General features: G+C 47.1%; 1 protein-coding gene across 7 annotated transcripts in view; it reads right to left on the reverse strand.

The window, feature by feature from the left end:
* Nucleotides 1-13,899, reverse strand: part of USP19 (ubiquitin specific peptidase 19) — a 90,253-nt gene that overhangs the window by 30,847 nt on the left and 45,507 nt on the right. For 5 of the 7 annotated variants that reach the window (XM_088473219.1, XM_088473218.1, XM_088473217.1 and 2 more), the window contains exons 10-14: nt 12,169-12,383; nt 11,349-11,538; nt 11,044-11,177; nt 3,707-3,865; nt 3,323-3,433 (exon numbers count right to left, since the gene is read on the reverse strand). In XM_088473219.1, coding sequence (XP_088329345.1) covers nt 3,323-3,433; nt 3,707-3,865; nt 11,044-11,177; nt 11,349-11,538; nt 12,169-12,383 — 809 coding nt within the window. The remainder of the gene's footprint in view (nt 1-3,322; nt 3,434-3,706; nt 3,866-11,043; nt 11,178-11,348; nt 11,539-12,168; nt 12,384-13,899) is intronic. The other 2 variants (XM_088473214.1, XM_088473216.1) reach the window with 1 other exon arrangement.

The following is a 13,899-nucleotide window of genomic DNA, read 5'->3' on the forward strand; positions in this document are numbered from 1 at the left end:
TAGGTATGGAGGGGCACAGTAATGTCACTAGGACCCTGTACTTCAGGATTGCTAGGTATGGAGGGGCACAGTGGTGTCACTAGGAGCCAGTACCCCAGGACTGCTAGGTATGGAGGGACACAGTGATGTCACTAGGACCCTATACCTCAGGATTGCTAAGTATGGTGGGGCATAGTGATGTCACTAGGAGCCAGTACCCCAGGATTGCCAAGTATGGTGGGGCATAGTGATGTCACTAGGATCCAGTACCTCGAGATTACTTGGTATGATGGGGCATAGTGATGTCACTAGGACCCTGTACCTCAGGATTGCTAGGTATGGAGGGGCACAGTGATGTCACTAGGACTCAGTACCTCAGGATTGCTAGGTATGGAGGGGCACAGTGATGTCACTAGGACTCAGTACCTCAGGATTGCGTGGTATGGAGAGCACAGTGATGTCAGTAGGACTCAGTACCTCAGGAGCGCTAGGAATGGAAAAACACAATATCACTAGGACCCAGTAACTCAGGATTGCTAGGTATGAAGCTGAACAAAATGGCTGCCTAACTTCGCTGTGTGTTGACAATGGGTGCACTGAAAAACTATATAGACTAATTTGGGGTACACGCTTCAACGATGTAACTGCACGAGATCAACATCTTTCAGCTATAATCACATCTGCCGTGCAGCATGGAGATGAAATGGGTGTACACATGCAACGATGGCTGCTACTATATATCGTTCATTACTTCTATACACAATATGCCGTCTAGTGTGTACCCAGCATAAGCATGTATATTGCAAAAAATATACAGCAAAAATAAAAATAATAAAAGAATTACACAATTTCTTTGCTTTTACAAAACAGCATATTTTCAGTTTAGTCTGCGCTAAAGTAAGAACATTAGTATTTGGATAGCAAATCCCTGATGGGAACTTGTATCATCAGCTAGAGACTAATAGGACCATTCTGTCCTGATTTTTCAACACAAACAGAACCATCAATCAGGATTACATGTGGATAGAAGGAAAGTTCAGCCCTTCACAAGCAAACACCGGCTCGCACGTTTCAAGAATAATATTTCAATAGCAGCAGAGAAAGGCAATAATTCAATACAACAACGTTTATCTTGTATTAATGTCCATAAAGTTGTAACATTGTATCCCCTAGATCAGTGATACCCAAGCAGTGTATCCTGGTGTCTGGATGGGTCAAAATATCAAGTGAACTTTATTAAAAGAAAATATATAGCAAGTATACTATGGGCTACATCCGAATAAAGTATTAAACAAGATGGACTTTATTTGTTCAAGTATTTTAAACACTGGTCCTATTAATTAATTGGTGGTTAACTACATCACCAGCTAATTCCTTTCATTTGCTATTTACAAACAGTCCCATTTGGTAGGTTTCCGTTACATACAGTACAAAGCTTCAACATAAATGTGTCCAAAAAATGAAAGTGAAAACCAGAAAAAGGGGGTTGGGATTGGTCAGAACCATTCAGTGGGACCGATTCAGTGATGGACGCAATTATCAATGTCGGATGTAGTGAAGCGATTGGTTTGCGCCTGCGCACAGGCAGCGATTGGTTAGTGATGATGGTCACAGAGTATTTATTCGCAAAGGGAGTGACAGGTAGTCAGCGTTTGGGGGAGGATATGGGAGCGGTCGCTAGAAAAACAGACGTGTTAGGACAGTTTTCTGGGCGTGAGCCTCTGCGCATTCGTACGCAGCTGGAGGCGCCCCGACGCCTTAGGAGAGAGGCTCATTCTGAGACAACATTGGCTTACTCAGAGATTTGATGTGCTACAGATGATTCCAGTTTTTTTTGCTTTAGTACATAAGCTGTGGATGTTAGAGCTCGGCGTCTCTGAGCACAAGATGGCGGCTGAGTCATTAGCATATTCTCGCATTTCTGCTGCGTACGGGATTGCAGCAGCGACAGGCTCTGTGTGCATCTCTGTATCATGCCCTGAGCAGTGTCCATTGCACCTGAAGGGAAATATCTAGGATTTCTTGGAATTTTCAAGTCATAGATCATGGTGGGAATAGCGTATCCAGATCTAGCAAAGCGCTTAATACAGTATCCTACAATAAATGAATTCTGAAACTGACAAATGACTGGATTCAAATACTGAGTACTGGATAAATTTTTGGCCAAAGGACAGGAGACAGCGTTTTCATCTACTGCTTCTCAAACGGTCTCATCAAGACAAACGAACAGTCCAGGTTTTCAGGATATCCACGCTCGAGTACATTTATGAATCAGCACTGCAGTCATTTTGATTTATTTATCTGTGCCCAAGCGCAGATAGGCTTAAAACCTGGACCGTTAGTGTGTCTTGAGGACAAAGTTTGAGAAGAGGGGGATAATACTCTCGTTCCATATGAAAGGTAAAATGCCCTGCACCACTATCCAACTGAGACCCCCATGCCTTGCCGCTGAAGATTCTGCACAAAATCAAGAGTGACGCGTAATAGAGTTAACATTGGCCCGGTGTAAACAGAGAAGCTTGCCGGAAAAGGCCAGTAACACGACATAATGCTATGAAACACTTGGACGCTGCTGCCCATGATCGAAGGAATCCAGACCAGGAGCAGAATCTCCAATAAAGGATGAGAGCAATGTTCCACAGCCACAATGTTAAAGCTGGTCAGTCTGATGAAGAGACGGCCCCAGATGTAAAGGGTCATGTCTTACAGGAAGATGCCACGTGGGGCCTGCGGCCCTCTGGAGTGTGTCCTTCTAAGGCAGGCCTGGTCAACCTGTACCTCTCCATCTGCTGTGAAACTACAAATCCCAGCATGCCCTGCCACAGTTTTAACATTCCCCAATAGCAAAACTTTGGCAGGGCATGCTGGGACTTTTAGTTTAACAACAGCTGGAGAGGCACAGGTTGGCCAGGCCAGATGTAAGGTAACCTTCTCGAGACGTCTGGTGCCATCAGAAGCTACTGAACGACTTCTCCTTTTACCTTCTTGAGAACGTATAGACCTGCAGATTCTTTTCCGACTTCAAGTTCTAGGTTTCTATGATAACAGCGCTACGGTATAGAATGTCAGGGTACCACTGAGTAATGTATTTTACTCTATCTGGTCATTTCAATGCTGGAGCTTAGTGAACCTATACATGGAATAGGAGACCTCTGAACTGAGAAGCGCTAACGGATCAATTGTCAGTACACAGATAAAAGTGAGGAAACTAAAAGAGAAGACAAAAGAAAGTGCCATATGCCACAAAAACCAGAACATTGAGGGAAAATGAATAAGACAATAAGCCACATTTTCCTTACTGATACTACGCACTGATGGCACCTCACTAATGGTATAGTCTCACCTTAGCACAGACTGGACAAACCAGCTTGGACTTATACTGGCCTTGGAACAAGTCTACGACAAAGGAATCGTTCCTCATCTTATGCCGCAACCAGGCCTCATCTGCCACCTCCTGTCAGGAGAGAACACAGAAATGGTTACGAGGCTTTCGGTAATTAAGGGGATTTCAGTAACCTTACAGGGCAAAGCAACAACAAAAGCCATCATTAAACGCCCACCGTTATCTTACAAGTGTCACAAACGCGCAATGGAGTCACTTCATTGTGGTGTGGTTGGGGTATAATTCAGCCAGTGTAACGTGCAATATTCAGAAGCCAGTATGCAGACTGAGAACGTTCCATGGAACAGTTTGGAATGTCTCTATGCAAAACGCGTATGAAGGTACCTCATCAGGTCTCCCGTCTGAGTCCACGGTCTCAGTGTACGGCTTGTTCTGAATCCGGTTCAGATCTTCATGGAGACCGTCCAGCAGAAAAGCCATAAACTCCTGGGCATCATGCTGGGCATAACCAGTGAACTGGCTGGCTTTGCTGGCAACTATGGCCTGGAAAGAGAGAGTTAGATGAATATACAGGCATTATATACTACCGTACGACAGTATTCAAGGCATGCATTACATTTACCAAATAGATATGGAAAGAAAATAAACTTTAATGTAGGCTACAGAACAGAAATAGGTCATGCAGATGCATGCACAGGGATGTCAGGGGCACATTGAGACTACTAGATACAGTGTATTTACTAAGCAGTGTTAGGAGATAAAGTGAACGGTGATGAGGTACCAGCCAATCAGTTCCTAACTGCAATCTCACAGGCTGTGTTTGAAAAAACAGGATTTTGGTACTTACCGATAAATCCCTTTCTCAGATTCCACAGGGGACACTGGAGGACTTCAAGACAGTGGGGGTATAGACCAGTGTTGGCTAACCTTGACACTCCAGCTGTTATGGAACTACATACCCCAGCATGCACTGCTACAGTTTTGCTATTAGGGCATGCTAAAACTGTGGCAGGGCATGCTGGGATATATAGTTCCACAACAGCTGGAGTGTCAAGGTTAGCCAACACTGGTATAGACGGTGCTGAGTGGAGCTTGGCACTTTAAGTTAAGTTAAGTGTGACTAGCTCCTCCCCTCTATACCCCCCTATAGGCCAGTATTAGAACCGTGCCCGAGGGGAGCTGAGAAAAAAAGATTGACAGAAGAGGAGGGGGTGAAAGTACCCAAAACAAGTTGAAAACAAAGGAAAATAGAATGAAAAAAATAGACAAACATGTCTCTAACATTCATAACATCACCCTAGGCAACACACCAGTTGTCAACAGGCATAACAGGTGTGGCAGGAAGAACAGCGCCGGGTGGGTGTCCAGTCTCCCCTGTGGAATCGGAGAAAGGGAATTATTGGTAAGTACCAAAAGCCCGTTTTCTCCTTCATCCACTAGGGGACACTGGAGGACTAGAAGACAGTGGGGACGTCCCAGAGCTCCCATCACGGGTGGGAAAGCGCCGAGAACCCTGCAAGACAGACCGGCCATATTGCGCTGCAGAGGTCGCAAAGGTGTCAAATCTGTAAAACCGAACAAAAGTATGCCGGCCCGATCAAGACGCTGGTCGGGTCAGAGATTCCATAGAAACGCCTCGAGCAGCCATCCACAAGGCACCCACTGAGCGAGTGGAAAGTGCGGTAATGGAAGATGGAGGTTCTCTAGACGAGGCCGTATACGCCTGTCGGATGGTCAGATGAATCCATCGAGCCAGTGTCTGTTTGGAAGCTGGCCAACCCGGACGAGCAGCATCATACAAAGAGTATCCGTCTTGCGAATGGCTGCCGTCCTGTCTACATATATTGAGAAGCTCTAACCACATCCAAGGATCTAGAAGAAGGAGAATCCCGTGGAAGAACCGGAACTACAATAGGTCGATTGTTGTGGAAGGCCAAAACCACCTTAGGCAGAAAATCCATTCTGGTGTGTAGCTTAGCTCTATCCTCATTGAATACCAAATATGGTGGACAACATGATAAAAGTTCCCAGCTCCGACACCCTCTGGCAGAAGCCAGAGCCAGCAAAAGTATCACCTTCCATGAAAGATAGTTCAATTCCACCGACTCCAAGGGCTCGAACAGAGAAGACTGTAAGAAAGACAGGACGAATTCAAAGTCCCATGGAGCTGTAGGAGGAACAAAGGGTGGTTGCAATCTAACCACACCCTGCAGAAAAGTCTTTGTACCAGAAATCTGGGAAGACTGAACTCCGTAGGAGGCAAAACTCTACGTTCGCACCAGGATACATATGCCATCCAAATACGATGGTAATGCTTAGAAGTAACTTCCTTCCTGGCTCTAAGCATCGTAGGAATCACCTTGAAAGGTATCCCTTTACGTCTTAAGATGGCCCTTTCAACAACCACGCCGTCAAACGTAGCCGCTTTAAGTTTGGATAGACTAAAGGACCCTGTAGGAGTAGATCCTCTCTGAGTGGTAAGGGCCACGGATTGTCTACCAATAGGGGTTAAATGTTGGAGTACCAAACTCTGCGAGGCCAGTCCGGAGCTATCAGCAGGACCTTGGCCTGTTCCCTCTTGATGCGTTGAAGGATTCGAGGGAGAATGGGAAATGGAGGAAACAGATAAATGAAGTGGAACCGCCACTGTGTTGACAGTGCATCCACAGCCACCGCTTGTGGATCCCTTGTTCGAGAGCAGTAAAGGGGCAGTTGATGGTTCTGCCTGGATGCCATGAGGTTGACCTGCGGAAGACCCCACCGTTGGACCAGCTGCTGAAACGACTGAGGTAATCTGCCTCCCAATTTTTGACGCCCGTTATGAAGATTGCTGAAATTGACCCTGCGTAGCTTTCCGCCCAGATAAGAATCCGGCTGACTTCCTTCATGGCCGCTCGACTTCTGGTGCCTCCTTGTTTATATATGCCACTGCTGTGGCGTTGTCGGACTGGACCCTGACTGCTCGGCTCCTCAGAAGGTGACCTGCTGTCTGTATTGCATAGAAAAAAACTGCTCTTAATTCCAATATGTTGATTGGAAGACTCAATTCCTGTGCTGTCCAGCGTCCCTGGAAGTGATGCTCTAGAATTACTGCCCCCCCCAGCCTCTTAGACTCGCATCAGTGGTAAGAAGCGTCCAATCCCACTCTCTGAATCTCTTACCCTCCGTAAGGTGAATTGAGTTTAACCATCACAGTAGGGATATCAGAGTGTTATGGAGCATACACACGGTCAGATTTGTCAGATGAACGATTTTGCCAAAGTTTTGAACGATTGAACGATTTTTGACTGCATTAAAATGAATGGAATCGTCCAAGTCTGACTGCAAACACATCAGATGTCAGATATCGTTATCTGACAAACGGGAACGCGCATCGTTGATCGTCCATCGTTCAGGCATGTCAGATATGTCAGATTTTCCTTCAGATATGAACGACTGAACGATTTTTAAATCGTTATCGTTCATATCTGAAGGAAAAATCTGACCGTGTGTATGCACCATTAGGTTTTAACATGACTCGTAGGTGAAGAAACAGGTGGGATTCCGACCATTGTGATAGGAGATCTAGCTGAAAATGTCTGGAGTGAAAACGACCGTACGGAACAGCCTCAAAGGCCGTCACCATCTTCCCCAGAAGTTGGATACAGGCATGAACCGAAACCTGCCGACGTCAAAGGACCAACCGCACCATCTCCTGAAGTTATCTTGTCCTGGGGAAGTAACACATGTTGAGACACTGTGTTCATGATCATTCCTAGAAATTGCAATCCGTGTCGGTTGCACATGCGACTTGGAAAAATTTAGGATCCATCCATGACGAATGAGGAGGTTGTGCGTCATGGTGATGTCCTGTAATAGTTGATCTTTGGCATTTGCCTTCAGCAGTAGGTCATCCAGGTACGTAATAAAGTGATCCCTTGTTTCCGAAGGAGACTCATCATCACAGCCATAACATTTGTGTATACCCGTGGGGCTGAAGATAAGCCTGAAGGGCAAGGCCTGAAACTGGAAATGTGAATTCCCGAACTGCGAATCTCAGGAAAGCCTGGGGAGGTGGCCAAATGGGAATGTGCAGGTAGGCATCCTTGATATCTAGAGATACCATGAACTCGCCCTCCTCCAAGCCTGCAATTACCAACTGAAGAGACTCCATCTTGAACTTGAAAATCCGTAAATATGGATTGCGATCCTTTAGGTTTAGAATGGGTCTGACCTAGCCATCCAGCTTCGGAACGACAAACAGACTGGAGTAGAATCCTTTTCCCTTCTGATGACTGGGGACTTGGATTACCACTTTCATGTACAGAAGCCCGTCTATTGCTTTCTGTAAGACCACACCTCTGTCGTTGGAAACTGGAAACCTGTGGTTAAAAAACAATTCGGGGGTTGAAGTTGGAAATCGAGCTTGTAGCCCCGAATTATTAAATCTCGGACCCAAGCGTCCGCACAGGTTTCCGTCCAGACCTCGCTGAAGTCCCGAAGACGCGCTCTCACTCTGGGGGTACCCCAGGTGAGAGGGAAGCCTGTCATGCACTGGGTTTAGAAGTGGACTTTCCCTCCTGTAGACTCGAGCCTGTGGTGGCTGCGGTTCTACCCTGACCTCTGGTACCACGGGACGTTGATGATCCTCCTCTGAAACGACCATCCATGTGAACGACCCGGGGCCCGAAAGGACCGAAACGAAGATCCAGAGTAAGATAGTCTAGGTGGAGGAGCTGCAGTTGGTAGAAAAGTGGATTTACCTCCAGTAGCCTGAGATATCCCTTTATCTAGTTCTGCCCCAAATAGTACATTTTCCAGTGAAAGTAAGTGCTTCCACAGCCCTTTTGGATTCCGCGTCAGCCTGCCAAGTTTTGAGCCACAGGGCCCGCCGTGCTGAAATTACCAGAGCTGAAGTTCTGGAGGCAATAGAACAAACATCCTTAGACGCTTCTCCAAGGTAAGCCGCCGCTTCACCTATATGTTCTGCTAACAGAATGAGTTCCTCCACTGGCAGCTGATCTTTCATTCCGTCCGCCATTTGCTTAGCCCAATTTTCGATATCCTTGTCCAGCAGCTAACGATCGCTGGACGAAGAGTCACCCCTGCAGCGGTGTAAATGGACTTAAGAGTGCTCTCCAGTCTCCGATCGGACATGTCCTTTAAAGACGTGACTCCAGGAACAGGGAGCATACTCTTTTTTTTTTGTCGCGATACAGATTAATCTACTGTAGGGAGAGTTTCACAAGCTTTTCTATTACCTGCTGGAAAGGGGTAAAAAGACAATAAACGCCGGGACATCTGAAACTTTTTAGCTGGATGTTCCCAGGCTGTCGTTAGAAGGGAATCCAGCTCTTCCGATATTGGGAAAGCCGTAGCTTGCCTTGGTTTCTTAAGAAAGAAAGACTGTTTTGCAGGACTTGAGTCCTCTTCCTGTATTTGCAATACCTGTCGTATTGCAGCAATCAAGGCTTCTATTCCGTCTGATACCGGTTCAGGATCAGACTCCAGAGGCTCTCTAGGCGAATCTGGGGCATACTCACCCTCTTCTAATTCCGGCATATCCTCTTCCTCTGGGTCAGCCCAATGGAGGATTGAGGGTAACCATCTCTTTTTAGAGATCTGCGGAGCGGACGCCATTGTCATGGCTTTGGAAATCCCCTCTATAGAAACAGCTAGGGATCACGCCCAAGCTGGTTGCTCTGTAGCAGCTGACCTGTAAGCCTCTCTTTCTCTGCGAGAAGCCTCCAGTTCAGCCGAGAGAGAGGACATAACAAATGTAATCTGCGTCTAAGACGGTGGTTCTGACATCTCTGCAGATTGCTGATCCGTATAACAACAGTCACACAATCTGGAGGTAGATGACTGCCCGTGTGAATCTCACTTGACACTTTTTGCAGGTAAATAATTTTTGTGATGCCTCAGACCTGCCAGTCATGCTACATACAAACCCCACACAAACCACAAGAGGTTAACTGACAGGGTAAGCAAACACAGAATATACTGGGGTACAGAGAGATTGGAGACAGTCACGCTTGCCCAAAACAGCGCTCCTAGCAGTGCCAGAACGCCAGACAAAAGGATTATTATGCCCCAAAACTCTCTACATAAGCCCACGGACCTGTAATACATACAGGTCCGTGTAGGCCGTCCAGCGCTGCCTCTCCCTGTAATGGCCGCCAGCAGTCTGCAGTGAAACGCTGGGACTGATGGGAGGCAGGAGAAGGTAGTCGCTAAGCTCCGCCCCCTGCATTATAGCGCTGTTTTGTAAATGGGCACGTGTTCCCAGTATATATATATATATATATATATATATATATACACATACATACATACACACACACATATATATATATATGCGCCTCTGGGCAGCATTATGCTGAGCCACCTAATGCAGGGACAGCACCGGCCACCCTGCTAATCAGGTAGCAGGAGCACACAGGAAGCCACCTGCTGATCAGGGAGCCAGCTATACTCACTGAGTCACACTGGTGGTGACTGTGTTGCTGCGGCTCTGTGGGGGGTCCGCGATGCGTGCTGCAAGCAGCGGCATATGGCCCTCCCCTGAAGACTTGAGGTCTCAGGTGTCGCGGATCCCAGGCTAAGTGCATGCACTTGCAAGTGGGTCCCCTCCGGCCGTGCCCCGCGTAGTGGACAGGCAGATGCAGCTACTGCCTGTCGGTCCTCAGTGATTGAATAGGTCTTTATTAAGCTATCCTAGCCCTCAGAGTAGGAGAAGTCTTTTTCTGTGACCAGCTCCATCTCGGACACAAACTAATTACTAATACCGGCCTAGAGGGGAGGAGCTAGTCAACACTTCATTTAAATTTAAAGTGCCTAAGCTCCACTCAGCACCGTCTATACACCCACTGTCTTGAAGTCCTCCAGTGTCCCCTAGTGGATGAAGGAGAAATGGCAGTTAGGAGCTGATTGGCTGGCACCTTATCAACGTTCACTTTATCTCCTAACACAGCTTAGTAAATATAGACCACACAGTCTGTCACAAGTCTACTCAATGTCACAAAGTGCTTCATTAATAGAACCCGTTACTAGTGAATCGATGGTATGCAATTCTTCAGGCCATAAACTGACTGCTCCCACTGTGTGAAGCTATAAAAAAAAGGTGCACTTTAAGCTGGTATAATGTAGCCGAAAACTCCTGAAGACCACAGACCTCCAAAGACCTGGCTTATGGACCTGAAATTTTCTTTTACCCACAGACCCTTTGTGCATGTTGCCTTTAATGCCACAGGCTGGTGGATGGACAGGTCAGGATGGTACTCTGGCTGTAAGCTGAGTATACACTATGCCAACCCATTGAACCCTGTATTGTTCCGACGCAGATCAGAACGGTAGATAGTGCGAATTGCATAGTGCGTACGGACTATCGGTGCGTTCCCGCGTTCGTATGCGGCGCCGTTGCAGGTAATGAAGAACGGAATGAGGGATCGTTCCATCAATCATTACATCGCTCATTGCGTAGCCGCTGTAACGCTATGAAGCAGGATCCGATATCCATAGTCCTGTGCTGCCCGACAAACTGCACAAGATTAATAGCAAATACAAAATTCTAAGCCCCTGAATTTCAATAATCTGCGTAGTGGGGATGGATAATGGCATACGGAGTCTCCTAACACTTTATACAAATACAAAGCAATCCGATCACATGCTATTTATTTATATTCTCTCTGGTTTTAAAAAATGAGCTGTCCTCTAAGTAAATAGATCTGCGCTAGCCTTACCTTGAGTTTAGATGGCTGGAAGGCGTGATGAGTTCCTTTCCAAAGCGTCCTTAGCAAGACGGCAAAGCTGACGGCAAGTCGCCCACCGGTCCCCAGTGGGTTATTGCAGTTGATCTCCGATTCAAATGAATGGTCTTGGGGAAGTTGAGAGACAACTAAGAATTACCATCAGATGCTAAGAAACAGGATGAAAGTGGCAACACACTATGGAAAATGTATTTGTGCAGGAGTCAGGCTGGAGATTTATTGGAATCACTGGAAAGCCAGACAGCATGACTAAGCCAAGCACACGTAAAGCCACTGACCTTGGAAGTAATCTCGGAGCTCCCGCGTGTTAGACAGAGATTGTATGACGCTATTCATGAAGCAGGTGTTTCCCAGATTGACCAGACCGGTATAACCCGGCACGCAGACTCTCTTCTCCTCTTCCACCTGCGCACTGTCGCCGCTCATCGCGCTGTGCGTCATCGGGGTCACCATGCACGTTGGTTTGGGCTGAAAACAAAAAGGCAAATAGATCAGGAGGAGGATATAAATTAGTTTAACAATCACCTCCTCCAGTAGTATACATAATTTAGAAGCCCCACAAAAACAAGCTGAGATCATAAGACAACATCCTTGAAACATTCATTCGAACTAGGATCATTGCTATGCCGCATGAATTAGTCCCACCCGCCTCTCACGGGCACAATGCTCTGTTTGAGATGACTCTAATGTTTAGTGTATTATTCTACATTGCCTAAATATAATCTATCCCGATAAATGAGCATGGACCTTCCAGGGTCATTCTAAAAGGACAAATTTAAACGTGTAAGACGGGATAACCAGCAAGAAGCCGTGTACACCAGCCAGCAACAATCCGTCATCCCCTGCAGTGCACTACCACTACCCAGAATGCAGTGCATCTGTAACTTCAGGAACAAATAAACTTCCTCCAACGCCAACGTAAATCCTGTGTCTAGTTAGCAAACTATGAAAGCAGACGTAAGGTAACACCTGGCTGGGGATTTTATTTTTGCAAAGGCACAAGGTGCATTTTATCAAATAAGATTAAGAAAAAAAAAACAACTAAGAAAAAAGAAAAAAAAAAAAAAGTCAAGAGTTTTAAACCCAAATTACTCCTACCGATGGCAGAAGCTGCTCTGTCTTCACAGAGACATGTTCAGCCGCTGCCCTGGGTGAGACGTTCTCCAGATTAGTGTCCTCCACCCGGGGCTTTTCCTTCTCCACCACTCGGGGCTCTTCTTTGCTGGATAACGGGTGCTGGTTACTACCAGACTGTGTTTTGTCAAGGGGGGTAGGGCTTGCAGGCATTGCGACCTTTGCACCACCCACTGCACCTTAAAAAGGGGGAAAGAAGGTTTTCTGTTTAGCAGCAAAATTTGTGCCTGTACTTAATCAGAACTATTTTGTCGACCTGCATCCTGCAGTCACATACATAACATCCAGCAGTACGTGCATTGGGATAAGTTCAGCATCCAGACAAAGGGGATGCCAGTGATTAGAATACCGGCGCCGGAATCCCGACACCTGTCAGAAACCCGGCGTCGACATCCCGGAGGTAAGTAGCGTGAGGGTTATGGATAGGCACTAAAGGGGGAGGGTTAGGTTTAAGCACTGGGGAGGGGTAGGTTAGGCACTAGGGGGAGGGGTAGGTTAGGTTCAGGTACCAGGGGAGGAAGAGTTAGGGTTAGGGGTAGAGAGAGAGGGAGGGAGGGAGGGTTAGAATACCGACCGACAGGTGTCCGTATTCTAACCTTCGGGATGCTGGCATCAGGATTTTGTCGGCCGGGATCCCGAGCGCAGGCATCCTGTACCCGGAATCGGTATGAAATACTGGTGGTCGCATGGCCGGCGGTTCGATTCCCGGCAGCGCCTGGCCGACAGATGAGCAGATCCCAGCAGCGGAAGCCCGACGGCGTTGGAAATCCTGATCGTCGCTAAGGTAAGTATAACCTAACCTAACCCCCTAGCCCTCCTTAGGGGTGCCTAACCCTAACCTCCTCCCCCAAGTGCCTAACCCCCCCCCCCCCCCTTCCCCACTGCCTAAATCTAAGTCCCCCCGTGGGGGTGCCTAACCCTAACCCTCCCTCCCCCTAGCCTAACTCTAACCCTCCCTCCCCTAGCCTAACTCTAACCCTCCCGGGGGGGTGCCTAACCCTAAGTCCCCCCTGGGTGCCCTAAACCTAACCCTCCCACCCCGCGGCTGTCCGCTAGCGGCGCCCGGCATCCCTTCAATCGGGATGCCGGGCACCGGTCTCCTGGCGCCGGGGAAATACACCAATTTATAGATCTTGAATAAAGGCGTATAGAAAAAAATAAGTTCTGAATACAGTACTGTAGAGGTTATTAAATGTGTACCTCTAGCAGCTTCAATGCAAGAGGCATCCCAACCTATGTACATACAATGAAAACAAATGGGCGTGCTCTGGGATACTGGTGATGTCTCATGTAAATGTAAGTGACAGACTGGTCAACAGGGTGAGAAGTCTATTATAAGAACAATAGTCCAATAATAGATGATAATCAGCGTTAATCACACAATATACTCCATGTATCTTGATGGTGAAGAGAGAGGTTTTTAGCTAGGAACGCACTACGATAATCGGGCCAATCAGCACCCGGGGCTAATTATCTCACGGATCGGATGATTGGATCGGACCTTCTGCATGATACTTATTGAAAAACAAATGAGCCACCATCTTGCATATGTAGTGTGTATGCGTCTCCGTTCCGTCCAACATTTCTGCCTACGGTCCATTTAAAGTCGTCACGTGCTTTAGTACAGACAATCTGTTGTATTGAAACATTCATTTGCGAGGGTGTACGCTGGACACCGAGTGCTCAGGAGTAAAA

Source organism: Taudactylus pleione, unplaced genomic scaffold (assembly GCF_031769625.1).
Source record: "Taudactylus pleione unplaced genomic scaffold, aTauple2 ptg000133l, whole genome shotgun sequence".
NCBI classification, from domain to species: Eukaryota; Metazoa; Chordata; class Amphibia; order Anura; family Myobatrachidae; genus Taudactylus; species Taudactylus pleione.